The sequence below is a fragment of the Trypanosoma rangeli genome (genome assembly GCF_003719475.1).
Source record: "Trypanosoma rangeli strain AM80 chromosome Unknown Tra_15.4_contig_00006, whole genome shotgun sequence".
NCBI lineage: Eukaryota > Euglenozoa > Kinetoplastea > Trypanosomatida > Trypanosomatidae > Trypanosoma > Trypanosoma rangeli.
Genome location: NW_021705750.1, coordinates 12851 through 36540, shown reverse-complemented (window position 1 = coordinate 36540; position 23690 = coordinate 12851). Strand labels below are relative to the sequence as shown.

The 23690-nt window shown below is 52.8% G+C and overlaps 12 protein-coding genes across 12 annotated transcripts, besides 24 other annotated features; 11 read left to right on the top strand and 1 right to left on the bottom strand.

Moving 5' to 3' along the window:
* Positions 1-108: 108 nt before the first annotated feature.
* Positions 109-165: a microsatellite.
* Positions 166-460: 295 nt separating this feature from the next.
* On the top strand, positions 461-2251 carry TraAM80_00360 (uncharacterized protein; the record flags this gene model as incomplete). The annotated part of the gene is made up of 1 exon (XM_029377442.1): positions 461-2251. One exon carries the CDS (start codon positions 461-463, stop codon positions 2249-2251), a length of 1791 nt encoding a protein of 596 aa, XP_029242702.1.
* A 12-nt stretch (positions 2252-2263) lies between these two features.
* Positions 2264-2310: a microsatellite.
* Positions 2311-2338: a microsatellite.
* Positions 2339-2584: 246 nt separating this feature from the next.
* Positions 2585-2624: a sequence feature (A-rich).
* A 63-nt stretch (positions 2625-2687) lies between these two features.
* Positions 2688-2726: a sequence feature (GA-rich).
* A 299-nt stretch (positions 2727-3025) lies between these two features.
* Positions 3026-3044: a microsatellite.
* Positions 3045-3151: 107 nt separating this feature from the next.
* Positions 3152-3505, bottom strand: TraAM80_00359 (uncharacterized protein; the record flags this gene model as incomplete). The annotated part of the gene is made up of 1 exon (XM_029377441.1): positions 3152-3505. The coding sequence occupies one exon, from the start codon at positions 3503-3505 to the stop codon at positions 3152-3154; it is 354 nt and encodes a 117-aa protein (XP_029242701.1).
* Positions 3506-4023: 518 nt separating this feature from the next.
* Positions 4024-4065: a sequence feature (A-rich).
* Positions 4066-4135: 70 nt separating this feature from the next.
* Positions 4136-4213: a sequence feature (A-rich).
* A 180-nt stretch (positions 4214-4393) lies between these two features.
* TraAM80_00358 (putative protein kinase) lies at positions 4394-6154 on the top strand (the record flags this gene model as incomplete). The annotated part of the gene is made up of 1 exon (XM_029377440.1): positions 4394-6154. One exon carries the CDS (start codon positions 4394-4396, stop codon positions 6152-6154), a length of 1761 nt encoding a protein of 586 aa, XP_029242700.1.
* Positions 6155-6238: 84 nt separating this feature from the next.
* Positions 6239-6273: a sequence feature (A-rich).
* Position 6274: 1 nt separating this feature from the next.
* Positions 6275-6291: a microsatellite.
* A 120-nt stretch (positions 6292-6411) lies between these two features.
* Positions 6412-6444: a microsatellite.
* Positions 6445-6915: 471 nt separating this feature from the next.
* Positions 6916-6932: a microsatellite.
* A 20-nt stretch (positions 6933-6952) lies between these two features.
* Positions 6953-7717, top strand: TraAM80_00357 (uncharacterized protein; the record flags this gene model as incomplete). Its single annotated transcript, XM_029377439.1, has 1 exon — positions 6953-7717. The coding sequence occupies one exon, from the start codon at positions 6953-6955 to the stop codon at positions 7715-7717; it is 765 nt and encodes a 254-aa protein (XP_029242699.1).
* Positions 7718-8007: 290 nt separating this feature from the next.
* Positions 8008-8028: a microsatellite.
* Positions 8029-8688: 660 nt separating this feature from the next.
* On the top strand, positions 8689-9042 carry TraAM80_00356 (uncharacterized protein; the record flags this gene model as incomplete). The annotated part of the gene is made up of 1 exon (XM_029377438.1): positions 8689-9042. One exon carries the CDS (start codon positions 8689-8691, stop codon positions 9040-9042), a length of 354 nt encoding a protein of 117 aa, XP_029242698.1.
* A 258-nt stretch (positions 9043-9300) lies between these two features.
* On the top strand, positions 9301-9669 carry TraAM80_00355 (uncharacterized protein; the record flags this gene model as incomplete). Its single annotated transcript, XM_029377437.1, has 1 exon — positions 9301-9669. The coding sequence occupies one exon, from the start codon at positions 9301-9303 to the stop codon at positions 9667-9669; it is 369 nt and encodes a 122-aa protein (XP_029242697.1).
* A 120-nt stretch (positions 9670-9789) lies between these two features.
* Positions 9790-9848: a sequence feature (A-rich).
* Positions 9849-9979: 131 nt separating this feature from the next.
* Positions 9980-10666, top strand: TraAM80_00354 (phosphatidyltransferase; the record flags this gene model as incomplete). Its single annotated transcript, XM_029377436.1, has 1 exon — positions 9980-10666. The coding sequence occupies one exon, from the start codon at positions 9980-9982 to the stop codon at positions 10664-10666; it is 687 nt and encodes a 228-aa protein (XP_029242696.1).
* Positions 10667-11299: 633 nt separating this feature from the next.
* TraAM80_00353 (uncharacterized protein) lies at positions 11300-15475 on the top strand (the record flags this gene model as incomplete). Its single annotated transcript, XM_029377435.1, has 1 exon — positions 11300-15475. One exon carries the CDS (start codon positions 11300-11302, stop codon positions 15473-15475), a length of 4176 nt encoding a protein of 1391 aa, XP_029242695.1.
* Positions 15476-15643: 168 nt separating this feature from the next.
* Positions 15644-15685: a microsatellite.
* Positions 15686-15713: 28 nt separating this feature from the next.
* Positions 15714-15735: a microsatellite.
* Positions 15736-16262: 527 nt separating this feature from the next.
* Positions 16263-16296: a microsatellite.
* Positions 16297-16366: 70 nt separating this feature from the next.
* On the top strand, positions 16367-18061 carry TraAM80_00352 (phosphatidylinositol-4-phosphate 5-kinase; the record flags this gene model as incomplete). The annotated part of the gene is made up of 1 exon (XM_029377434.1): positions 16367-18061. The coding sequence occupies one exon, from the start codon at positions 16367-16369 to the stop codon at positions 18059-18061; it is 1695 nt and encodes a 564-aa protein (XP_029242694.1).
* An 80-nt stretch (positions 18062-18141) lies between these two features.
* Positions 18142-18199: a microsatellite.
* Positions 18200-18248: 49 nt separating this feature from the next.
* Positions 18249-18268: a microsatellite.
* Positions 18269-18308: a microsatellite.
* A 283-nt stretch (positions 18309-18591) lies between these two features.
* On the top strand, positions 18592-19011 carry TraAM80_00351 (uncharacterized protein; the record flags this gene model as incomplete). Its single annotated transcript, XM_029377433.1, has 1 exon — positions 18592-19011. The coding sequence occupies one exon, from the start codon at positions 18592-18594 to the stop codon at positions 19009-19011; it is 420 nt and encodes a 139-aa protein (XP_029242693.1).
* Positions 19012-19799: 788 nt separating this feature from the next.
* TraAM80_00350 (putative dTDP-4-dehydrorhamnose reductase domain protein) lies at positions 19800-20723 on the top strand (the record flags this gene model as incomplete). Its single annotated transcript, XM_029377432.1, has 1 exon — positions 19800-20723. The coding sequence occupies one exon, from the start codon at positions 19800-19802 to the stop codon at positions 20721-20723; it is 924 nt and encodes a 307-aa protein (XP_029242692.1).
* Positions 20724-20942: 219 nt separating this feature from the next.
* Positions 20943-20980: a microsatellite.
* Positions 20981-21027: a microsatellite.
* Positions 21028-21423: 396 nt separating this feature from the next.
* On the top strand, positions 21424-22914 carry TraAM80_00349 (putative protein kinase; the record flags this gene model as incomplete). Its single annotated transcript, XM_029377431.1, has 1 exon — positions 21424-22914. One exon carries the CDS (start codon positions 21424-21426, stop codon positions 22912-22914), a length of 1491 nt encoding a protein of 496 aa, XP_029242691.1.
* A 141-nt stretch (positions 22915-23055) lies between these two features.
* Positions 23056-23076: a microsatellite.
* A 165-nt stretch (positions 23077-23241) lies between these two features.
* Positions 23242-23269: a microsatellite.
* Between the last annotated feature and the right edge of the window lie 421 nt (positions 23270-23690).

The window sequence follows — 23690 nt, the reverse complement described above, 5'->3', positions numbered from 1 at the left end:
TGAAAGAGAGAGTGTGCGTATATGTGCTGTATGCGGGTAGAGGGGCGTGTGGCTGCAGGGGGGACGCACTCACTTTCTTTTTGTGTTGTACCTTTGCGCCGCGTTTCCTTTTTTTTTGTTTTGTGTGTTTGTGTGCTTGTGTGTGTGTGTTTGTGTGTTTGTGTGCTCTTATTCGCTCTTTGCGCCGCATGGGTGGTGTACCTCTTTGTTTTTCTTGACCATCCCGGCGATACTTTCGTCCTTCGGCGTGAAGAGGCCGTCGAGAGGGGCTGCTGCAGGTTCGCTGCTCCGTCGTGCAGGTAGGTGTCTGTTATACCCATCGGCCAGTAGAGAGGCGAGGTGAGGGGAAGGTCGTGGACGGAAAGACGGAATAGTAAGTAATCAACAACGAAAAATACAAGACGGGCTTTATAAATTGATATTGTTGGAAACTGCTGGCGTCTCTCTGGCTGCTGCAGTGATGGAGTTCATCGAGACTATAGAGGTGGTTTCCGAGAACGGCGCACGGTTCCGCTACCACTGCCCACTGAAGGTGGTGCGGAATATGCAGTCAAACGCCTCCCACTACAGTCCACAGTTTGCCCTTGGGGATCACGCATGGCGTATACACCTGCAACGGCGCGCGGCGGCGGCGAGTAACGAGGGATTTCTCTCCATTCATCTTCAAAGCTGCACGAACGTACCTGTGGTGGCACAATTCAAATTGATCCTGCGGTGCTGCGAGGATCCGCCGTCCTCGAAAGCTCACACCTTTCGCTGTCCCTTCAAGAAGTCTGGAAGCGCGTGGGGGATGAATGAGTTCATTCCGATTTGGCGTCTCCTGCAGCGAGAGAATGGATTTGCCTACGAGGACGCAGCCTCCGGTGCACTTTACTTTGACATTGATGTCCTGCTGAAGATAGTGGAAGCCGGAAATAACAACTATGGCGTTGGCGGTCTTGACACAAGCATGCAGCGTGGACGCTCCAGCTCGCCTCCTGTGCATTCCACGTCGTATCGAGACCCAAAGCATGCAATTTTGCGCATGCGCTCACCGACTGAGTATAATAGAGGCACCGGTGCTACGCGTTCCGCGTCTCTTAGAGGACGCTTGATTGTTGCGCCAGAGAAAAGCCCCAGTGTGGCTGCTGGGCAGGCAGCTGCTCGGGCACCACTTTTGTACCCCTTTGAGCACCTTGAGGCGGTGACGGATATGACGTTTGACATTCAAGGCGTCCGCGTGAAGGCGCATCGGTGCGTTATCGCTGCTCGCATGCGTCCACTGTTACCGGAGCATGTGTTGCCGCTGCAGCCTGGCTGCGTTGTGGCTATCGCAGTCTCGGTAGACGTTTTTTCTGCCTTCTTACAGTACGTGTACACAGAGGAGTATCCCCAGCAAGGGGTTTTACCGCCTGAGGCGTTACTCGATTTGTATTTACTATCTTATGCATGTGAGTTCTACGACTTATCTGGCGTCTGCTTGACCTTTGTGAGGCCACTCCTATCGCATGAAAATATACTTTCCATTGCACTGACGCGGTACAATGCGGGGGATGATGTTCTCAACGCCTTGTATCTTCGAGTTCTTTTGGAAAACTACGATTTTCTCATTCAGGACCCGAAGTTTGAGGAGATTCCCGGTCACCTGTTCAGGCGCCTCTCTCTTATTATGCGCGACAAGGAGCCGGTGCCGCAGGTGACAATCCCGCCGTCGAAGAACACCCTTGGTAGGCAGCTGGGGTGGTTGGCGGAATCGGGGGAGTACAGCGACATGGAGCTCGTGGTGGGGCCGAAGCACTTGATTGTTAAGGCGCACCGCTACATTTTGGCTTCTCGCTGTATCCTCTTCTCGCAGGCCATAAATCCGCGATCCTCCGTGGCGGTACCGCCCTTCACAGCATCGGAGTTTGACTTTTCCCAGCGCTCTTGGCAGAAGCTGCTCACCGGAATCTACCGTCATCACCTCGAGTACTACCGCGACTTCTCCGCAGAGGACGTGGCCATCGTTTTCAAGATGCACAGCGTCTTTGGCATGGACGGGCACCTCAAGAAGGAGGCTGATGAAGCCTTCAACTACCAAAATGCCCTTCGCCTGCTTATATATGCTGTGAAGCACCAGGTTCCAGAGCTGCATGAGCGGGCCATTAGTTACGTGGCAAGTAATTTTACCGCGCTTATTCAAGAGGATCCTCAGGCCTGGGAACTTATCAGCGAGTTACCGCAGCATGCGGTGGTGACGCTATTCCGCACAGTAGTGGAGGGACGGCAATGACACGATCAACAAGAGAGGGAGAGAAAGAGAGAAAGAGAGCAAGGAGGGAGGAAGGTAGAAAAGTAGAGAGGAATAAAGGCAGGAGGGCGATTAGAAACATATGACTTAACTCTCAAGCATTCATTTGTGCTTATGAACGAGTTCCACTGCGAACAACGGGTGAAGTAGATGAGGGAAGAACCAAACCGGTACACGCGGGTGAGAGCGGGAAAGATGTGATTGTAACATTCTTCCGCCATACTTTTTTTTTTTTTTTCTGTGTGATTTGCTCAACACATGCGGTCTATCAGTTCCCCTGGAAGTATGGTGTGCCAGGGCCACGCCTTGTACCGTTTTTTTTTTCTTTGATTTAAGTGTATTTTATTTCTCTTTTTATAGCAGTCATGTGCTTCGTCCTTTTGTGGTTGATGGCAGAGTGGTGATGGTTGCTCTTTGGCCTCCTCTCTCCTCTCTCCTCCTCCCTTCTTGACTCTCCGGGTTGCCGCCATGTCGTCCCTCTCTCCTCTTACGCTTCTTTTAACGGAATAAATGGCATGACACGCATACATGCACGCATGAATATACGCCCTTTCCTTTATTTTCTCTTATATTTTTTTATATTTTCCACCTTTTTTTTTTGTCCTTGTCTTTCTCACTGTCTTTTACTTATTCACATGAATTTTTTTTCTACCTTGCCTGTTTCACACGTATGACTCCATGGAAGTCTGTGTATTTGTGTCGATTTATCATATCTACATACACACACGTAGTTAGTGTGGTCATTAGGCGGGGCCCGTGCGTGTGTGTGTGTGTGGCCAATGGGAATATTTACAATGCTCATTAGCAGAGTGGTGTATTCTTAGCGGTTGCTGATTCCCCAAAAGACAACACAATGGGGTCAAAGACACCTCCTGAAAAGGTTTATGTGACTGATACGGTGGTACAGGCGTGCCTGTCGCACGCCTTCACGACGGAGCAGGAATAAGTGATGAGGTTGCAGCTTGGGGGTTTGATGCTGCACCGCAGCAGTGGGGCCGCAACTGCCATTCTCACAGGGACAGTGATGACGTGCGCAACGGCGACCGCCGCCACAGTGCATCCGAATTTAGGAAGCAGCTGCTGCTGCGTATTTTGACACCGCAAAGCCACATTCACATAAGTGCGCCAATGTGTGGGAGGCGTAAATATTGCGTCGCAGTGTGCCTCGCTCTGACCGCGTTTAAAGTGTTCTGACGGTGTTTGCCAGCGCCACTGATGAGGTGGAGCGCTGCACATAAAGGGTGGGACGTCAAAGTCGCGTAATTTCTTGGCGCCACAGTCACCCCCGCATCACTCCCTACTCGCCGCGGGCTGACCTTCGCTCGCAGGGGACGTATCAGCTGATGAAAAGTGGCTGGGCCAGCTTGGTATTTGACGTCTTTTACACTGATATGATGAGCAAAAATGGCGTCTCGATTTGCTGCCTCCAGACCGGCCCGGGCGAATCACATTAGGAGGTTGCGATGTAAATTGTCCCAGTGGGAAAGATGCCCCTGAGGTTGCTGCCGCCGTGTGAAGCTGCACTTCGTCTTTTGCGCCGAGGCGGGTGCCGCAGTGGAGATGGTTGTGGCGGCGATGCAAAGACGCACCTGACGCCACGTCGACAGTTTTTGCCTTGCGGGAGGTTTAACTACATATTTTCGAGAATTTGGTTGTACAGCCCGCCATGCGGCATGTGGGGCCCTCCGTTGCTTTCTTGGGGCGTCAGGTGAAACATCCGCAAAACGAGTTCTCCGCGCGGATGTGGTGGCACCTTGCTTTTTTGTTTTTGTTTTTTGGGGTTTCTCTTCTCTTTTCCTGCGTGCGCCTCATTGAGAAGCTTTTCTTCCCTTTGCTGGAGGAACGTACGGGTGGATGCGTAGCTGCCTCTTTTGTCTTTTCTCCATTTGTTTTTTTTTTTATTTTATTTGTTTGTTTCTCTGTCGTTCTTTATGGGGTTGTTTGCCGTTCCTGATGCTGCTCTGCTGTGATGGCAATTACTTGTGTTGTTTGTTGGCTTCCGCCCACAGCACAGGAAGTAACGTTGCGTAGGCTTTGGGTTGGGAGGGGGACGGGGACGGCAATAGTTTCATTTCAGTTTATTTCTTTTTGACCGCTTTGTATTGTTGCATCCGCAGCGCTGCCATGGCGGCCCAACACGAGACGCCCTTCGGCGTTGGTGGCTCTTGGATGTACGAGTGGGACTGTAGCAGGAGGATGGGTGATACTTCCCGTGCGTCGCCGCGCCTCATGACGTCGACTGCCGCCGCTGCCGTTGTGAAGGATGCTGTGTCGGTGTGCAGTTCAGGCTCCCCCAAGGGCCGCAGGGTGGTGGTGCAGCGGCCCATGTGGTCTTTGGACGACTTTGACGTGGGGCGAAAGTTGGGTGAGGGACGCTTTGGCAAGATTTACCTCGCAAGGGAGAAGCGAACGAAGTGCGCTGTCGTGCTAAAGTGCCTTTCAAAGGACATGATCCGCTACCACGATCTCGCCCACCAGCTAAGGCGGGAGGTGGAGCTGCAGGAGTACGCAGGACGTCATCATTGTCATATCTTGCGCCTTTTTGCGTACTTTTGGGATGAGCTGCGGGTCTTTTTGGTGTTGGAGTACGCGGACGGGGGGAACCTGCAGACCCTACTGGACTCACGGACGCGGCATCGCCTGTCGGAGGAGGAGACACGAGGTATTCTGCGGCCTCTGCTTTCAGCGCTCGACTTTCTGCATCAGCGGGACATTATCCACCGCGACGTGAAGCCGGATAACATTTTAATCAAAGGCGACGAGGTGAAACTGGCAGATTTTTCATGGGCGGTGCGTCTTGACGGTGGGGTTTCGCAGCACTCCCGCCGCTACACACTTTGCGGCACGGTGGATTACCTTGCACCAGAGCAGGTCTTAAAGCGGGGTTGCAGCACGAAGGCGGATGTGTGGGCTCTTGGAATCTTGACCTACCGCGTTCTGTGCGGTTGTCTGCCGTTTGAACACCTCTCCACGTGGGAGGTGTGTGCCCGTATCTCAAAAGGGGATGTGCGCTTTCCCGCACACCTTTCAACGGAGGCATGCGACTTTATGAAGTCTCTCCTTTGTGTGGATGAAGCAAACCGACTTTCCTGCCAGGAGGCCCTGCAACATCCCTTCATGCAGGGCATTAGTTGTGGTCTGGGCGAAAGTAGTGTGGAGACAGAGCTTCCAAGCGCCGTGAGCCTTTCGTGCGTAGCCACGCCTGAGCCGTGGGATGCACAGCTGATGCAACTCTTTCAGCCGACGCACACGACGACCACCACAGCGGAGGCGGCGGAGGCGGCGGACACCACAGCGGGTGAGCGAAGGCGACAGTCGCAGACCCAACTGCCGCTGCAAGTAAGCGATAGAAGTAGTGGGAGCGGTGGTAGTCCAAGTATCACCAACAGTGGCAATGGTGCTGCTTGCAAGTGGGCTACGACGGCCCATTGCAGCCAGTCCCTTTCGGGTGCTAGTTTTGTCACGGTTAGCTCTTCTCATTCCACGGAGCGCATGCCGAGCATGCACGACGTGTGCACACCCAGCGTCTCCCCCACCCCGCACACAGAATGGGCGACGTTAGTGAGAAATGTTGGCAATGGAGCAGTGTCAAAGAGCAGTAGCGACGATGTGGCGACCTCAAGCCAAGGGGCAAGTCTTAGCCACCCCCGTAACCAGAACAGCACATGCGATAGAAGCGGCTTGGTTACAACACAGTTTGGACCGACTCCATCCCTCTCACCGCTGCTTGTATACCCAAATGTTGTCAGGGAAGACATCGAGCATGGGAAAGAGGATGTGGAGCGAGACTGCGCTCTGCAGCTGCGCTTTGACGATAGCCCTGTGCCCCTATCTCAACTCACAGCCGCGTCAGCAAGCACCGTCGCTTCCGTCGAGGAGGTGTAGGCGGGAAGGCAGACATCATTTCTTTTCTCCTTGCCATGGCCGCAGACGATTGTCGCTTGTTGTTGTTAGTTATGATAGTGTTGGCTTTTTCTCTTTCTCCTTCCTTCTCTTTCTCTCTCAGTGTGTGTGTGTGTGTGCTTTCCCATTATGGTTCCTCTTTTTTAAAGTTTCTCTTCACGAGGGCGCGAGGCAGGGATGGGGCGCTGTACGACTTCCTCGCCTCCCCTAGACTTTGTGGTTTTTTTTATTTATTTATAAAATAAATAAATAAATAAATATATAAATAAATAGATGCACATATGTGTGTGTGTTCACACACCTTCCCTTCCCATTGGAGGCTCCATCACCATCGTCGTAGCTTCATTGTTTAGCAACGGCCTTGCCCTGGGCAGTTGTACATGCCCTTAGATATGTGAATGGGTTAGAAATCTTCTAAATAGATTGCGGGCCGGGAGAGATGCTTACTGGTGTGCGGGGTCTTCACATTTTAGAGAGACTCAGGGGGAGAACCATAAGTTTACCCGGAGAAGAACGGAGGAAAACATCAACAACGGAACACACACGTACAAAAGAGGTAAATCAATACGGTGCGGTTTTTGTTTGTGCACATTTTCAACTTGTCCCATCTATTTTTGTTTTTGTTTTGCTTGGTGCTTAGCCTCTTTTTTTTTTTGAGCTGCTTATTTCGTGCATTGCTTTAAATTTTTTCTTCCTCGTGACTGTTTAGAATGACGGTGGCGGAAAACAAAAGGAAGGAGAAAACACACACACACACACAAGATCGAATAGCTATAGCGCATGCCACTAGATCTGGTGGGGAAGCTGCACCGTACGGTCTACATTGAAGGCTGCCCGTCGACGGTGCGGGAGGATCTTTTGCGATTACTTGTGACAAAATGTGGCGCCATCGAGGGCTGGGATGTCACGGGCGAGCGGCTCATCGTCGTGTTTAGAAGCATGAACAGCATCAGCACCGCCATCACGTTTAACGGCACAGCCTTTGGTGATCTGACGAGCAAACTGTTTTTGTGGGTGGCCACCGAGTCACCTCCAGCGGGGGTGGCACAGCAGCTGGCCATTGCAGACGGGAGCGGTGCCGCAAGAGGCGGTTCGCGTACTGCGGAGGAATTGAAGTCCGCACGGGAGCGACGTGAAAAACGACTAGCCGCCATCCGTTCAGAACTGGCGCCCGAGATTGAGATTGCGCAGAGCATGGAGAGCGACGAGACGAGGCGGTTGAATCTCTGCGTGAGGCAGCTCAAGGCCCTCGGGACGCTTACCAGCCACGCTCTTGTTGAGGCTGAGCAAAAACTAGAGGATATCTCCACGCACCTGGGTGCTTCGCAGAGGCTACTGGAGAGCCTGCGCGCGAAAAAGCTTGCCAAGACGATGGCTCTGTCCACCGGGCATGCGGACACCCCTGATACCGCCACAGCGACTAGCGCCGCAGCTGACCTCCCTGGAGTGTTGGGCGAACGCGAAGATGTGGAAGAAAGTGTAAAAGCGATGGTGGCCAAAGCGGAAGATATCGGCCAGTGGCGGAAGCACTCTCGAGGAAGTTGAAAATTTATTCTTTTCGGGCTTGTGAGTCCCCCCCACACACCCACACACACCCACGTTTTTTTTCTGTTTCTTAGCTTTTTTGTTGTAAAGCGGTGGTATTCCCTCTGCACTTTGTGACGTCGCTGATTGCTGCTGTTGCTGTTGTCCTTTCAGTTCCTTTGGTTCGACGGCGGCCGTGGACCATGTGCCTTTTGGCTCCCTTTCTGTACCCCGACGTAGCTGCTCTTTTTCTCTTCCCTCCCCCTTTCCCGTCGGTTGTATTGTCATGACCACGTGTTCTGTTGTGCATGTTTTTTTTCTTTTTTTTTTTTGCTTCAGCGGAGACATCCCAGACTCGATGTGAGCAGGCGGCAGGGAGGCTGCTGTGGTGCGGCGTGCGGCCTCGTCAATGTTGTCTTGCAGCCGGCGTAGCAGTGTTGCCTCCACCTCCTACAGCAAGGCCGCCGTGCCGCATGCAGCGACCTTCGGACTGATACGTACGGGGTGAAGGGACACGATTTTGTGGAAGGATTTCGCGTGCCTGGCCCAGGCGCGGCGCTTGGTTGGCTAAAGGCAACGCTGAGTATCCACGGGCTGCTCGGCGCTACGACGGTGCTGTGTGTTGCGTGCTACCTGACAACGCGCAGCTATGATCTGACGACAGACCCGGAGCCGTACTCCAAGACGCGTTTTCATTACTTTGACTATGCGGTGCTGCAGAACCGGTGGGCTGGTAATCGCCGCGTGGTGACTGTCGGCGACGACGTCGCGAATGAGGATGCAACGAAGAAGGAGAAGCAAGTTGAATTGGGGAGGGGTCCTCAATCGTGACGAAACGCATTTGTGCCAACTGGCTGCTGTATAAGGTGCGGTTCTATTTATAATTCACGGATTCCACAGTGGTGGTGGATTTGGGGGCGGACTTGGACCCGTACCGTTTCGCCATGAAACGCAGGCAGCGGTCCGTAACGACTTCGGAAGGGGTGACGGGTATGGGGAAGTCGGCGACAGTTCGGGTGCTTTATCGCTCCCGCCTTCGCCCAGTCATAATGTGCAATGAGTACCAGAAGGGAACTCTCCTGGTATGCAAGCAGACACTGGAGGCAGTGACACGGGAAGTGTTAAAGGAAAAATATCGGCAGACCATTGTGTTGCGTGCGGCGTTGCCTCTGAGGCTTGGCTTCGCGGAGGAGTTACTGAGGAGTGGAGAGTTGAACCGGAAGGGCATGTCATGGACTGACGTTGTCATCGACGCGGCGGCCTTCGTGGCGGAGGTGCAGCAGCGGGTGGAAAAGAAGCTGGCGGACCAAGTGATTATCCTGCGCGTTAACATGAAAGTTTTTTGAGGTTTTTATTTTTGTTTCTCCTTCTTTCCTCTCGTCTGGGGCGCGAGACGGAAAACTGAGAGGAGACTACGAGGACAGAGAGGGAGGGAGAGAACGAAGTAATGATGGCGGTGGCGGTGGTGTGTACTTTGTGGCTTCGCCTGTGCGTCTCATTTGAATTTCACTGCGTGGCCCCCGCACTTTGCTTCTTCTTCTCTCTTTTCACATCGCCGGTTGGTGCGCCGCCCCCTTCCCCAAGGCGACACACACACAAAAGGGATGTGGCGGACCCTCACACTGCGACTCTCGCGGCGTGGCGCACTTTTTGTCTCCAAGAAGAACCTGCGTTTGCGGTGTGGCACCTGCCGTCGCCTGCTGCCCGCGGCGCACTTCAACAAGGCCACCACTTTGTCGCAGTCTATTGTCTGCGTGGACTGCAAGCGTCTGTGCGTCCTCTGCGGTCTGCACCTCACATTGGACCACTTCACGGACGCCAGCGCTGAGCTGTGCGACAGCTGCCTGGCAAAACGGCACGTGGCACAGGAGAATGTTTACTTCCGCTACCCCGTACTTAAGTACCGCGCCTGCCCCTTTAGTGTCGACCAGATGCGGGAGGAGATTCGCCACGAAGAAGGCCCACGAAGATGAAACTGGTGGCAGTCTTCACGTATGCCTTACCTGTCATTTGACACGCCGCACTCTACAGGCAGCCGTGTTGTGACAATGGTGATGATGATGATGGTGCAGGTTTCTTTGCCGCTGCTGAGGTCTTTGTGTTTGTATTTTTTTTTAATTTTTCTTTTTGCGCTGCCCTCTCTTTCTCTTTTAGTGGCTTCACGCCTCACGGTAAGTGGATCTGTCTGAAACGCGCAGAGAATACATCCCACTAACTTCAGATCACGGTGCGTATACGTTGTTTGGTTGCGCTCACACCCGCTGAATCGTGCAACACTTCGCCATGACACCTGACGGAAACCCCAGACGCGTTAGCCCCACGCAGATCTACTGGTTTTACCCCAACGTCATAGGCTACGTGCGCGTCTTTTTGTCCCTCGGTTCCTTCGTCATCTTGGGCAACTACCCTGGCCTCTTCCTCACGTTTTACACGCTCTCCTTTGTGCTGGACGCAGCGGACGGGATAGTGGCGCGATACATGGATCAGTGCTCAAACTTTGGGGCCATTTTCGACATGCTGACAGACCGCGCCTCCACCGCCGGCCTCCTTCTGGTGTTGAACCACGTGGTGCAGCCCATGCCCGATTGCTTTACGACGTTGTGTGCCTTTCTTGTCTTTCTGGATGTGGCGTCACACTTCTGTCGCATGTACGTTAGCCTCTTTCTGCGTAAAGAGTCGCACAAGGACGTCTCGGAAAGCACATTTTACTTGCTGAGGCTGTATTACTCAAACCGCAATGTGATGGGGGCCTTTTGCGTTGGGCAGGAGTTTTCGTACATTCTCCTGTACGCGTACTGGATGTATCGCGAGGTGACGTGGGTGCAGACGATCACGCTTCCACTGTTGATTGTGATGGGCGCCCTGAACGCGATGAAGCAGGTGGTGAATGTGCAGCAGTTGCTGGATGGCATGTACCACCTTGCCGTGCTGGACGCCAAGGAGCGGGAGGAGTGTGGAAAGAAGCATTGAGGAAGTGGTCACGAGCCGGCTGTAACACTTCTTCTTCTTGAGTTGGAAACACATGGGTGATTTGTATAGAGGGACAGGCGGCAGGCAATCAAAAGGCAAAATAATGGTAATAGATAAGTATTGGAAGAAATATTAACGCGTAGCGAGTGATGTACACATCACCCTTGTTACCCTCGTCATTACTCGTATGCACCAATGCGCGATGAACTATCGATACAGGCCTGCACGCTTTCCCCCTGCCCTCTTTTTATCTTTGTCTGTTTGTATGTCGCTGTCTCTGTGTTTTGGTGGGTGCATTCTTGCGGTGATATAATCGTGTCAACCGGTTTCTTTCTAATTCTTTTTTTCTTTTGGTTGGTTTAGTTGGCTGTTTTCCTCTTCTTCGTTGTGCTTTGACTCCGCTGTATTTTTTCTTGCCACTGAGGTTGGGTGTTTGGATTTTTGTCACCCGTGCCAGCTGGTTCATAGCAGAAGAACGCGAAGACACGAGGGTGAATAAATAGCAGCTTGGGCCCAGCGGCTCAGACACACGTACGCGTACCAGTTTGCGAAGTAGTGGCGGAGAAGGGTAGCGGGAGGCCGTTTCACGGCGTGTGTCTTTGGCCGCAGGCGAACACGCGTATATAACGGAGTATGCAGAGGCCAAGTTACTCAGAAACGATGCCCAAAAAGGTGGTGGGTCTCGCACGAGCGAGGAGCCCAGTGGACCCGGACGATGCCAACAACGGCAGCACCGCCGCGGAGAGCCAAACCCCACACGATCAACCCGCGGAGTTGCCGTGTGCGTCAGGCTTGAATCCCCTTAAGAACACCAGTACCGCCTCCGCCGTGTTGTCTTCAGGCGCGACGCAGGTGGTGCATTCCCTGGAGGAGGGCAACGCGCTGATGAAGCGGCTACGACAACTGGAGAGTGAAAATGCTTCCCTTGCCAACGCTCTTACGAAGGTGTGTGACGATAACGCGAGGCTGGCAAGGCACGTCAGTCAGCAAGAGGAGAAATGCACAGAGTTATCCACCAGTCCTTTTGCGGGGACATCCGTGTTGCACTCCCTCTTTGAGCCAGAGAAGACGGGCTGGTTTGGTGGCTCGAAGGCTGCGGCACGCGAGGGTTTGGAGCAGCTGATGCAGGAACTGCAAAACGAGTTTGTTGAGTACCAGGCGAGTCACGCCTCCTCCAATGATGAGGTACAGGCGCTCATTGGCGAACTGCAGAATGCACACATGAATGCGCAGAGACTCTCGGCCATTGTGCATGAGCAGCAGGATGTGATCAGCCGCGGGCCGTTGAGCGTCGCCGTTCGCATTCTCCCTAGTCAGACGGAGGCGGAGCGGGTTTTGCTGAACGACTTACGGCTTGAGTTGGAGCGTCGCTCGGAGCGTGAGCAGGAGCTTCGGCAGGAGCTCCGCAGCACACGAGAGGAGTTGCAGATAAAAACAGTAGAAAACACCCGACTGCAGCGGGACCTGCAGTCTTTACGCCAGGAGGGCAGCCACACCAATGAGGTGGAACTGCAGTACATGAATGATGAAATCGCGCGGCTGAAGACGGAAGTGGCGCAGCTGCAGAAGGCCCTGACAACGGAAGAGCAACTGCATAAGCTTAAGGTGAACGAGAACAATATGCTGTTGCAACGACTGAATGAAGCAGAGAACCGGCCACGTGCACCCGCCACTGAGGAGCGGACACCGCCGCAGGAGCTACCGTGCGATAGATGCAGCAAGCTGCAGCAGGAATGCGACGTCTTGAATGGTCGCCTGCAGACGGTCACGCGGGAGGTGCAGCAACTGGAGGTGCGGTTGTCGGAGCTGAGGCAGGCGAACGAGCTGGAGGTGGACGAGCTGCAACGAGAGAAGGCGGGACTTGAACAGAAATTATACCACAGCGTCGCGCGTGACACGCTGACGGCGGCGGAGGCGCGGAACAAACAACTTTCGCAGGAGCTCGAGTTCACTGCCTCGCGGGCGAAGCAACTGGAGGAGCTCCTCGAGCAGGAAAGAGAGCAACGCGCAAGCGCCGCGTCCAGAAGCGGCGACAGGGGTGAATCCACGCTGGACGACTTAGAGATCCTTAGCACGCTAGAGCGCAATAAGGCGCGCGTTGAACGCGTGGAGTTTCAGCGCAATCAACTCATTGAAGAGGTGAAGCAGCTCCGCGCGGTTGCTGCGGCGAAGGAGGAGGAACTCATCCGGCTCACACGTGCCTCTCAGGAGGACAAGCAACGCATTAACTTTCTCTTGAAGCGCTGTGTGACGCTAACGAGTGACCTCAACAGCAGCGTTACCGCGAAAGACGCACTCGTCGAGGAGAAGGAGGCCGCACAGCTGGAGCTTAAAAAGTTGCGGCGCGAGAGCGAGGAGACGGTGAAGCTGCACCAAAATTTGGCGGAGCTGAGGCAAAAGAATGATGCCCTGCAGGATCGTCTTTCAAACGTGGAGGTACTGGAGAATGAGCTCGTCAAGGCGAAGGAGACCATTGCGTACATGGAGCTGGCGCAGAGTCGCACGATAAACGTGAGCCAATACGCCGAGCTGCAGTCACAGAACTCAAAGCTGTCAAACACGTTGGAGCCGATTAAGAAGCAATTGGAGGAGGCACGAAGGGAGTTGGGGCGCATCAAGGAAGAAAACGAGAGCCTCCACGCGGTGCTGACACGGCAGCAGAACACGATCAAATCACACGAGGAGCAGGCAGCGGCACTGCAGGCGAACGATGCCAAAATGCGTGAAAAGGTAAATCAACTCAGCGGTGAAAATGCACGCCTACGGGACGTGAATGAGACGCTGGAGGCGCAGATGACGAACATGCAGGATGGCATCAAGGAGATGGCAGTGAAGTTGGAGCAGGAGCGTACGCGCGCCCAGGTGGCGGCGGAGGCCACATACAAGGAGGAGAATGCTCAGCTGCAGCGCAAACTCGACGCGGCAAACGCAACGCTGGCGACGGTGCGTGCTACACAAGACAACTTTGTTCCGGAAGCCATTCATAAGACGACCTTGGCGGAGAAGGGGCGGGTCAGCGAGGAGTTGAGGCAGAAGACCTTTGACCTTGACAAGCTAAAGTCTGAGATTCTCATTTACCGTCAAACCATCGATGACCTGGAGACGGAGAATGAGGAGCACGTGCGGCAGATTGAGTCTTTGCAGGCGACACACCAAAAGGAGCGTGGCGCCACCGCCGAGCGACTGGCGGCGGAAGCGAAGAAAATTGCCGGGCTTAATGAGGAACTGGAGGAACTTCGAAGTCGGGTGGGTAATTTGCAGCAGAGCGAGGAACGATTGCTGTTGCATCAAAAGGAAATGGAGACGGCGGCGCAGAAACACCGTCGGGCCTTTGAGGACAAGTGCCGGCAGGAGGAAAAACTTCTGGAAACAGTTGCCGCGATAAACCAAGAGATGGAAGTACAGCGGGAGGAGCTGAACAGGGCAAGGAGTGCGGTTGTGGATTATAAAGAGAAGCATGAGAAGCTGGAGGCCGAGGTGTCGGCTGGGGCGGCACACAAACTGCGCCAACAGCAGGATATGGAGGTGGAGCTTGAGAGGCTTTGTGAAGAGATTCGACGTCTGCATGCGGAGAAGAGAGCTATAGAGTTAGATTTTTGGAGGCTGCGAGAGGCCACAAAGAGTGATGGCCCTAGTACGAATATAAAGGCTAATTGCCATGACAATGGTGAGGATGTGAGTAGCAATAGTCATGCTGCTGCCGCTGCTGTGACTAAAGAGAGCTGCGCCAGTGACCGCAGTGGTTTTTGTAGCATAGATGCGGCAACGCCATCCGCAGACGCAGCCGCTCAATACGCTCGGGCGGAGCAGCTGCAGATGTCGCTCATACAGGCTCAGCGTCAGCTGGAGGAGCAGAAGCGGTACAACACAGAGGCGGCGGAGACGTTTGTCAAGGCGCTTGACAAGGCAGACACCGAGGCTGCAGCGCTACTTGAGCGAGTGCAGCAATTGGAGAGTGAGCTCCATCGCAAGGCGCAGGACAGCGACGATCCGCTTAGTTTAGCCTCTGGACAGTCAAGGAAGAGGAGGAAGAAGGTGGCCAAGAAATGCCTTTCAACCATGGCCCACGTCGAAGAACTACAGGGGACAGACGTATTGGTGCTGGCTGCCGCTGATGGGGCGGTGAAGCAGCAGCAACAAGCACAGCTCCAGCAACGACGAGATACAATAGAGAAACTTGAGCAGGAGGTCTTAGTGCTGCGGGCTGAGAATGCACGACACAAGGAGAATGTCGCTACTCTCACGCAGGAATTAGTAGACGCCCGTGATGATCTGGAACTTGCAACCAAAGACGTTGACTCTCGGACTACAGAGCTGTATGAGCAGATTCAATTCCTGGAATCGCAGTTACGGAGTCACTCAGCTGATGCCCAGAAAGACACGGATTCACATCGACTCGTGACGGGGAGCAGCAGACTGCACTCGGAACTGGGTGAAACTACGAATGCAGTGAATACAGTAACGGGTAACCCCGACGCGAAGGTGCAGCGACTGCAGTTGGAGCTGCAGAACCTTGCAAGGGAGCTCGTACAGACGAAGAATAAACTTGTTGAATACATGGCAATGGCGGATAGACTTGGCATTCACTACCCCTTTTCACCAGATATGGAAGGAGCTGCGGTGCTTCGGCTTAAGGCGATGCAGTTTGACTCTGTAACTGGCCGCACGCGTGCAAGCTCGGCTCCGAGGCGACCATACGCCCCGTCTGTTAGCAATAAAGCAGCATCGCAGGGTGTCAGGAAGAAGAAAAGGGCCAAACATCAGCCAAAGCTGGAGAGTCAATTTGATAAACCTTCAGATTTGCTATAAATGCTTTTTCAGAGATTGATGCTGTTTGGTTGGTCATCCTACTTTACGTGTGCTGCTTCTGGCGGCGGTGGGGGCGTGCATGACGCTTTTGCTACACCTCTTCTAGGCGGTAGTTGTTATTACCATTACTATTTTGTCGTTCTTCTACTGCACGTGTATATCCACATTTGTATATGTCTCTCTGTGTGTGTGTGTGCGTGTGTGCGTGTGCTTCTGGACTTGTACACATCTAGGAGCGTATATATATATATATATACATACGGTATGCGCTGTGACTCTGGGCTGCATTTACATAATATATATACTTGTAGTTGGTTGATTTGCTTTTGTTGTTGTTCGGATTGTTCTCTTCAGTTATGCTTCTACCGTTTCTCCGTTCGACATCTGGTGCGCTTCTTTTTTTTTTATGTTTTGACCTTATAGTACCGCATTTCGTCTTCAGATCGAGGCTAAAAAATATATATCTGAAACAAGTGATGCGGATGCTGTGCGTTACGTTGAACGCCATGCATGGCCTGCAAACATGCATTGCAAATGCAATGCTTACTCTACGAATATATATATATGTGTGTGTTTGTCATTTTTCATATGAATATATTTATCTGTGTATCGTCCTTTATTTTCGTCTTTTGTTTGTCTTTCCCCACTGCTCTGTCCCCATTTAAACGACGTTAGATGGTTATACAGTGAACTCGATACGAGGAGAGCGGCAGCGCTAATTTGTTTCCAAAGGCAAGACACGATATTGCAAAGGAGAAGGAGAACATTATTTGTGTTTTGTGGCTACTTGTTTGCTTTGTTTTTTCTTTTTTTTTGTTGTTATTGCGGGAGGAAAACGGAGGCAGCGGGACGGGAATCCGGCAGTAGCCGTGACGTTCTGTGGAAGCATTTATGAGCGACATCCAGGTGAACGATTTTAAGGGGCCATTGAATTTACCGAGTAAATATGTGGAGGACGCGCAACTTCCTGATAACTGCACCTACACAGGTGGGGTCGTCGATGACTCCATGCACGGAGAAGGTGTTTTGACGACAGCGCTGGATGTGTACACGGGGAGTTTCTCTTGGAACATGCGCCATGGGCAGGGCGTCTTCTGCTCCAAGGTGGAAAAACACCCGACGGGGGTCAGGCTGTACGATGGTGCATGGAACATGGATGAGCGGCACGGCATTGGCAGTATCGTGTGGTGCAACGGTGACTCCTACAAGGGGCCCTTTTTTAAGGGGAAACCGCATGGGAAAATGGGGTCCTACACCTTTTCGGATGGTCGCCTCTACGAGGGGGAGTACAGGCACGGCGTTCGTCACGGCATTGGGCGGCTGACGCAGAAAAATGGTGAGTACTACGAGGGCGAATTTAAAGATGGCGCCATGACAGGGGAGGGGAAGGGGTGGTACGCCGGGGGGAAGCGTGTTTTTGAGGGGACCTGGGAAAACGGCAAAAAGGTGCGAGGAAAAATGACCTTTGAAGGCGGCAAACGTGTGTACAACGGTGACTGGATGAATGACAAGCCCCACGGAACGGGTGAAATGGTTTTTGAGAACGGTGATCACTACATCGGTGATTTTGTTCAGGGGAATCTTCACGGCGCCGGCTCCATTACGTATCACTCGCAGGACGAGAGGACGTACTGCGGCTTCTTTCTGAATAATCAGCCACATGGGAAGGGTGTTCTCACGATGCCGGACGGCAGCACTGTCGTAGGCTACTTTCAGCATGGGAAACAGCTTCCGGCGGATGCGACGGCGGCCATAGAGAAGGTAATAAAAGAGACGGCATCGTTTGCTCCCGCAGCCATCAAGGATGAGCAGTTGTCTGCGGAACCTACGCCTAGATCGGCTGATACCACACAGCTCCCATCGCAGGTGCCATCATTCGGGAACGTTACAGCCGCCGCTGAGAAGAAGAAAAACGGACAGGTATTGTCATTCCAACCCACTCTGCCGCACCGTCAGACGGAGACAAACAAACCGTTGCCGAGTATGGAGGCACTCGTATCGTTACCATCTACTTCAGTGGAAAATCCCAGTGAATTCACAATGCCACAGCTCCCCAGTTTAAGTCCGCACGACTCAATGTTGGAGCCTCGTGGGAGTTGCAGCCGTCTTAGCAAGAAGGAGGAGAGGGAGGTGTTAGTCATCTCCACCTCTGTTGTCGCCGGTGGTGTGCCGAATGGCTGTAAAGGATGGATGCACAAGTTCTCCATTGGACGGAGTTACTTTGGTCGAAACAATTGGCGCCGTCGGTACTTTGTTCTTGCACCCTTCAACACGATGGTGAGTCTGAATTACTTTAGGGACGAGTTATGCCGCAAACCCGTGGCGTTCTTGCTTTTGAATACAGATGATACCCGTATTGTTACACGGCCATCGTTGCGTACACACAAGGAGGCGACGCAGCCAGGGCGTGAAGTATGCATTATATATACAGAAAAGGAAATTGAGTACAAGTTGCTGCTCCGTGCCGATTCCGAGGATGAACACGAGTACTGGGTGTACACCTTGTGCAAGTTGTTTGATATTATTAACTACCCCTCTGATCTTCCCTTGCTAACGAGCAGCCAAGTTTTGGAGGCGTACCAATAAGGGTAAAGCGATGTCGCACACCACAAGAGTATCGTTCAGTCTGTGGCTTATCGGATGTTGCCTGCCTGCATTAGTACGGCATTATTTTAGTTTATGAATAGTATTACTGTTATTATGCTTATTATGCTTATTTTTTTTTGTTCTAACGGTTTCATCTCTTTTTATTTGTGAATGGTAGCATGCCACGATATATATATATATATATATTGTGTGCGTGCGTGCGTGCGTTGTGCCTACGGCGCCCGTGGGGTTGCGAGTGACTTTTTTGACTCGGCGCTTTTTTTTTTTTTCATCCCTTCCCTTCCCCACCAATTACGAATGCACTTCGTCGTACCTGGTGGGCATCTTTCTTTGCTCTTTTTTTTTTGGCTTTCTCGGTGTGTGTGCTCCTTTGGCCCTCCACAGTGCCTTGTTTGGGAGAAGGACGCCGTTTATCGGGTGGGGGCGAGGAAGTACGGGGAACGTGGTCGGCAGCATAACATAGGCGTTTTTTTGTTGACACCCACAGGCTAAACACACGCAAAGCACGCATGCCGACACATGTGCCGGATCCTGCACCCTGCGCAGTGGAGGCTACATTGTGGCGGTCGTGCCTCAAGGAGTTTGATTACAGCCCGGATCACCCGGAAGGGGCTTGCCAGAAGCAGCGTGTTGGCTACTACAACTGCATCAAGGGGTGGAAGGAACGACAGAACGAGGCCTACGATTACAGCAGATTTAATTTGGTAAAGGAGTGCGCAAAGGAGGCGGAGAGGTTGCATCAGTGCATGATGGTCAACATGTTTGAGGCATCGCGCTGCCAGGAGGCGATGACACACTTGAAGCGCTGCGCCGCACGGTACGACCCGGAGGTGCGGAAGGCTCTGGCGGACGATCCTGCTCTCAGTGCCCTCGATGATGAACCAGAGGGCATCAAACGACTGTGGTACCGTGCCATCGGCAAACTGTAAGCCAATGACGCCACCGCAGCACTGGCATCTGCAGGAATCCATTTTGTTTTTATTTCTCTTTTCATCTGTGCAGCAGCGCATGCTGCTTGGAGTGTATGCCTTTCTTCCCTCTGCGTTTGGCGTGGCGGGAACGCCCTGTAATTAGTATCGTGTTTGGTATTCACAGAGATACAGCGAATAAACGAAAATTGACAAACAACGGGGGAAAAAAACGGGAGAGTAATAAGAAAGAGAAGGGAAGAGACGGGGACAGCAACAGCGGCAAAAAAGTTGTTGCGGTTGCTTTTCTCCAGGGGGAAACTGCATGCACGGACGGCCGTAGGCGTGGGTGGGAAATTTTATCCCGCCGCCATGCAGGCAGTGGAAGGCGGTGAGGGAATTGAAGGTGTGTGACTGCCGGGTTCATTGGGCAATGCGAGGGCACTTCGTGCCTTCTTGTGGCTCCTTCACCCCGCCGTCGATATTGTTTCTCTTCTTCCTTCCTGCTGGTGCTCTGCGAGGTTAGGGAGAAAAGAAAAGAAAAAAACACATCGCAACTACAGAGAGCGCGGGAGTGCGGTGGGGCGGAGAGAGGTCGAGAGAGAAACCGTCAGCCACAACCACGGTAAAACGAAGACACTGACTGGAGAAGCGCCAAAGATAGAATCAAGCTGACTGTTTGATTGTTTTATTTTCTGCAGCTGCTTGCAGTTCTTTCATACACACTGTCACCGTCCCATCCTTCTTCTTTCGTTGACACGAGCAGCGCCGGCCACTATAAAATGAAACATGAAGACATAAAGACGGGGATGCGTTTTCTTGTCTGGGGCCACAAGGGGTGGATTGGTCAGGCGTTTATGAAGTTGCTGAAAGACTCCGGTTTTGAGGCTGTTGGCGCCGAGTCCCGCGCGGATGATGTGGCGGCAGTCGAGCATGAACTGCATGTAGTTCAACCGGATCGTGTTGTCAGTTTCATTGGGCGCACACGCGGTGGGCGACACCTCACAATAGACTACCTTGAACAGCCAGACAAACTCATGGAGAACATGCGGGACAACTTATGGTCCCCTGTTGTGCTCGCACAGGTGTGTGCACGTCACAGCATACATTTCACGTATCTTGGCACGGGATGCATTTTCTACTACGACGAGGCGGCGCACAGGCTGGGGGGGGATGGCTTTGATGAGGCCGCCACCCCAAACTTCTTTGGGTCTGCGTACAGCACTGTGAAGGGCTACACAGATCGTCTTATGCATTTACTCTTCAATGCCACTGCGCTCAATGCACGTATTCGCATGCCCATTTCGGCTGACAACAGCCCGTACAACTTCATCACCAAAATTGCAAACTACGAGAAGGTGGTGAATATTCCGAACAGCATGACGGTGCTGCCGGAGATGCTGCCCATTCTTGTGCAGCTGTCGTTGGACAAAGTCACCGGGACGATCAATCTGACAAATCCGGGGGCCATTTCGCATAACGAGGTGCTGGAACTCTACAAGAGGCACGTTGACCCTGCCTACACCTACGAGAATTTTTCAGTCGACGAGCAGAACAAAATCCTCCTGTCGGCTCGCAGCAACAACCTGCTAGACACACGTTGGCTGCAGCACCTTTTTCCGCACGTGAATGACATTCACACCGCCGTTGAAAAGGTCTGCATTGAGATTGCGAATAAGTTTCCGCGTGGAATTGTGGAGCGAAGAATGAAGGCAAGAAACAGCTACGATTGATTGTCTGATGTTTGTGTGGTGGTAGTGGGGGGATTCTTAAAACGTTTCTCCTCTTTTTTTTTGGGGGGCTTTTCAGAGTACTTGCGTTTATTGTTTTTGTGGCAGTTGCCGCAGCGATACTTAGCCGACGTTTTTCCGCCACAACGACTGGAGGTACGTAGCGACAGGCACTCACGTGCACACCCTGAGAGGCAAATGTATGCGGCGGTAACAATCCGATGTTGCTGCTGTTGTTATTCTCTGAGTTATGTTCCTATTTTTTTTTTTAGTTTGTTGTTGTTGCTTTGTTCTTTTCTCGTTTGTTGGCGGCGTGAGGGGAGTGTCTGTTGTGAGTGGTGGTTGCGGGCTCTGCCAACGGCCACCGGTGACGCTGCTCCTTTTTATGTTGTTGCTTTCTGTGTGTTTTCCCCTGTACTTTCCCCACCTTGCCACGGTGTGTAGTGTGTGGTGTGTGCCTGCTAAGGAGCGTGCCCGTCTTGGGTTGTTGCCATTTTTATCGTAATGCCTTCGGGTGCTCTGTTTTGCTGCCGTCTTTTATTTTTTCCCTGCACGTCTCTGTGCGTACGGGATGATGCCGCCCTTCTAAGAGCCCCAAAAACACGTGCGGCGCGCCAGAAAATATCCTGCAGCCCAATTTGTTTCCTGCTGCCTTATTGCTTTCGGGTGGGGCTAGCGAGAGTGGCGTGGTCGTGTGGTGATTATGCGCCAGCTGCGTGCGCTCGTCATCCCTGGCGTAACCTGGCGCGATGACAGCTCCACAAACGCATGCGAGAATAGACTGTGCTGCAAGAAGTTCTCCATGCTGTTTAGCAAACACCACTGCCGCTGGTGCGGAAGAATTTTTTGCAATGACTGTGCCCCCCGCACTGCCAGCTACCGCGGAGAACTGCTGCGCTGCTGCAACGCGTGTCGTCTGCCGTTTATCTTTCGCAGCATCTACGATCCTGCGTCGGGTAGACGGGATGGGGCCATAGCGGACCTCATTTTCTCCTTTCTTGACAACGCCTCCATCAACGCCTTTTTGCAGTCGTGCTACACGGCTCTTTCAGAGTTTCATGTTAGTGGCTATGAATACTACGGCTGCATTCAAGAGCGATTTCCTTCCTTCTTTGACGGCGCACGCATTGGGAAGGGCGTCACAGGCACCGTCTACAAGTGCGAGGACCGTCGTCGGTGTGAATACCCACGTGTGGCGCTCAAAGTAATTACGAAGAGTTCCACCTTGACGATTACCGCCTGGCGTAAAATCAGAACGGAGTTGGAAATCATGAAAGATATTGACCACCCGAATGTAGCACGCTTGCTGGAGGTGTTTCAGACACCGCTCTGCCTCGTCATTGTGATGGAGGCCGGTGATGGCGGCGCCCTGAAACATGCGTGGGAGTTTGTGCGTACACGCCACTGCGACTTAGAGGTGTTTACCGCTAATGTGGTTGCGCAAATAGCCGAGGGGCTAGACTACCTTTACCGCGTCAAGCACATTGTTCACCGCGACATTAAGCACGACAATATAATCGTTTCCCGTGACTTTAGTAAAGTGATGATCATCGATTTTGGGCTTGCGGAGTACATCGCAAATGAGAAGCGTCAGTTGTTTGTGCCGTGTGGAACATACGGGTTTGCGTCGCCGGAGAACATCCTGGCGGTGGTGGATCATTTGCGGCTCTTCGAGGCCTCCGGTAGCACCATGCACCGTGCGGACATGTTTAGTTTAGGGGTTGTAGCTTACATGCTGCTCTCTGGGGTGCGTCCCCTGCGGGGGAAGCGGTTCGTGGAGCTGTACAGGGAGGTGCGATTGGGGATCCGCTGTGTGGGGCCAGGCTGGGCCAACATCTCCAGCAGCGCCAAGTCCCTTGTGGAGTGGCTGCTCAAGACCAGCACAAATGAGCGGGCAACGCCGAAGGATGTACGAAGTCACCCGTTTATTGTCAATAAAGCGCCACTCATAACGGAGATTGTCAAGAAACGCAATCAGGAGCTTCTCATCACGGAGCAGCTGGAGGGCAACGAGTGGGTCTACGTTGTGCCGTCCAGTAGCTGTGGGGAGCCTGCATGGGGGGAGGGTGTGCCAGGAAATAGTACACACAACGGACGCTTTGGCTCCGCCCCACCCTTGAGGTGTAGGATGGACTGCAGCGCAGCGACCAACAATAATGTACGCCAGTCACTGATAAGAGAAAAGTATGCTTGAGGTGCGGCTTTGCGTGTTTGGGACGACGCGTCGGTGGTCGCATACATGCGTCCTGCCGTGCTCCACGTCATATCCCGCTTCCACGCATCAATGCCTGCGGGAAGAAGCGCACGCCGCCTGATACCGTGGCAGTTGAACCTTTATATATATATATATATATATCTGTGGGATGGGGTGAGGGGAGGAGGAGAGGATTGCTTTTCTCTTCGCCTACGCATCTCCGTATCTACGATCACCGTTCTTTGCGTGCCTTTGTTTTTCTTCTATTCCGTTGCATGCGGGATGGACGCACAACCATACCAACCCACACACGCACACACACGGGTGCAGCAACAAAAACAAGAACAACAACAACCGTGAAGAAATACTTGTTTTTAGATGCACTACAAATTTATTGTAACAGCAGCAGAATTGCTTTGCCCAGCACTGGAGAAAGGGTGGGGGAGTGCGTGGTTTTCTGGACGCTCGACCACTTGCGCTACGAAGCCAGTGTGATTGGTGTACTGGAGGCGCACTTGGGGCGGCGCTCTGGCTTACAATGTGATTTTGTGTGTGCGCGCGTGTGTGTGTTGGGGATGCCACGGGAGGAGGAGCGAGGTGAACGAGGATGGCAACGTGCCAAACCAAAGTAATGCCTTCCCCTTGCCCCTTTTTACGATGCTTATTGTAATCATGTTTATTCCTTTGACCTAGTAATTATCTACTCTTGACTCCTTTATTGAACGTTTGCTTGTTTCCCCTGAAAAATTTACATTGACCCCCTGTCTTATTCTTTA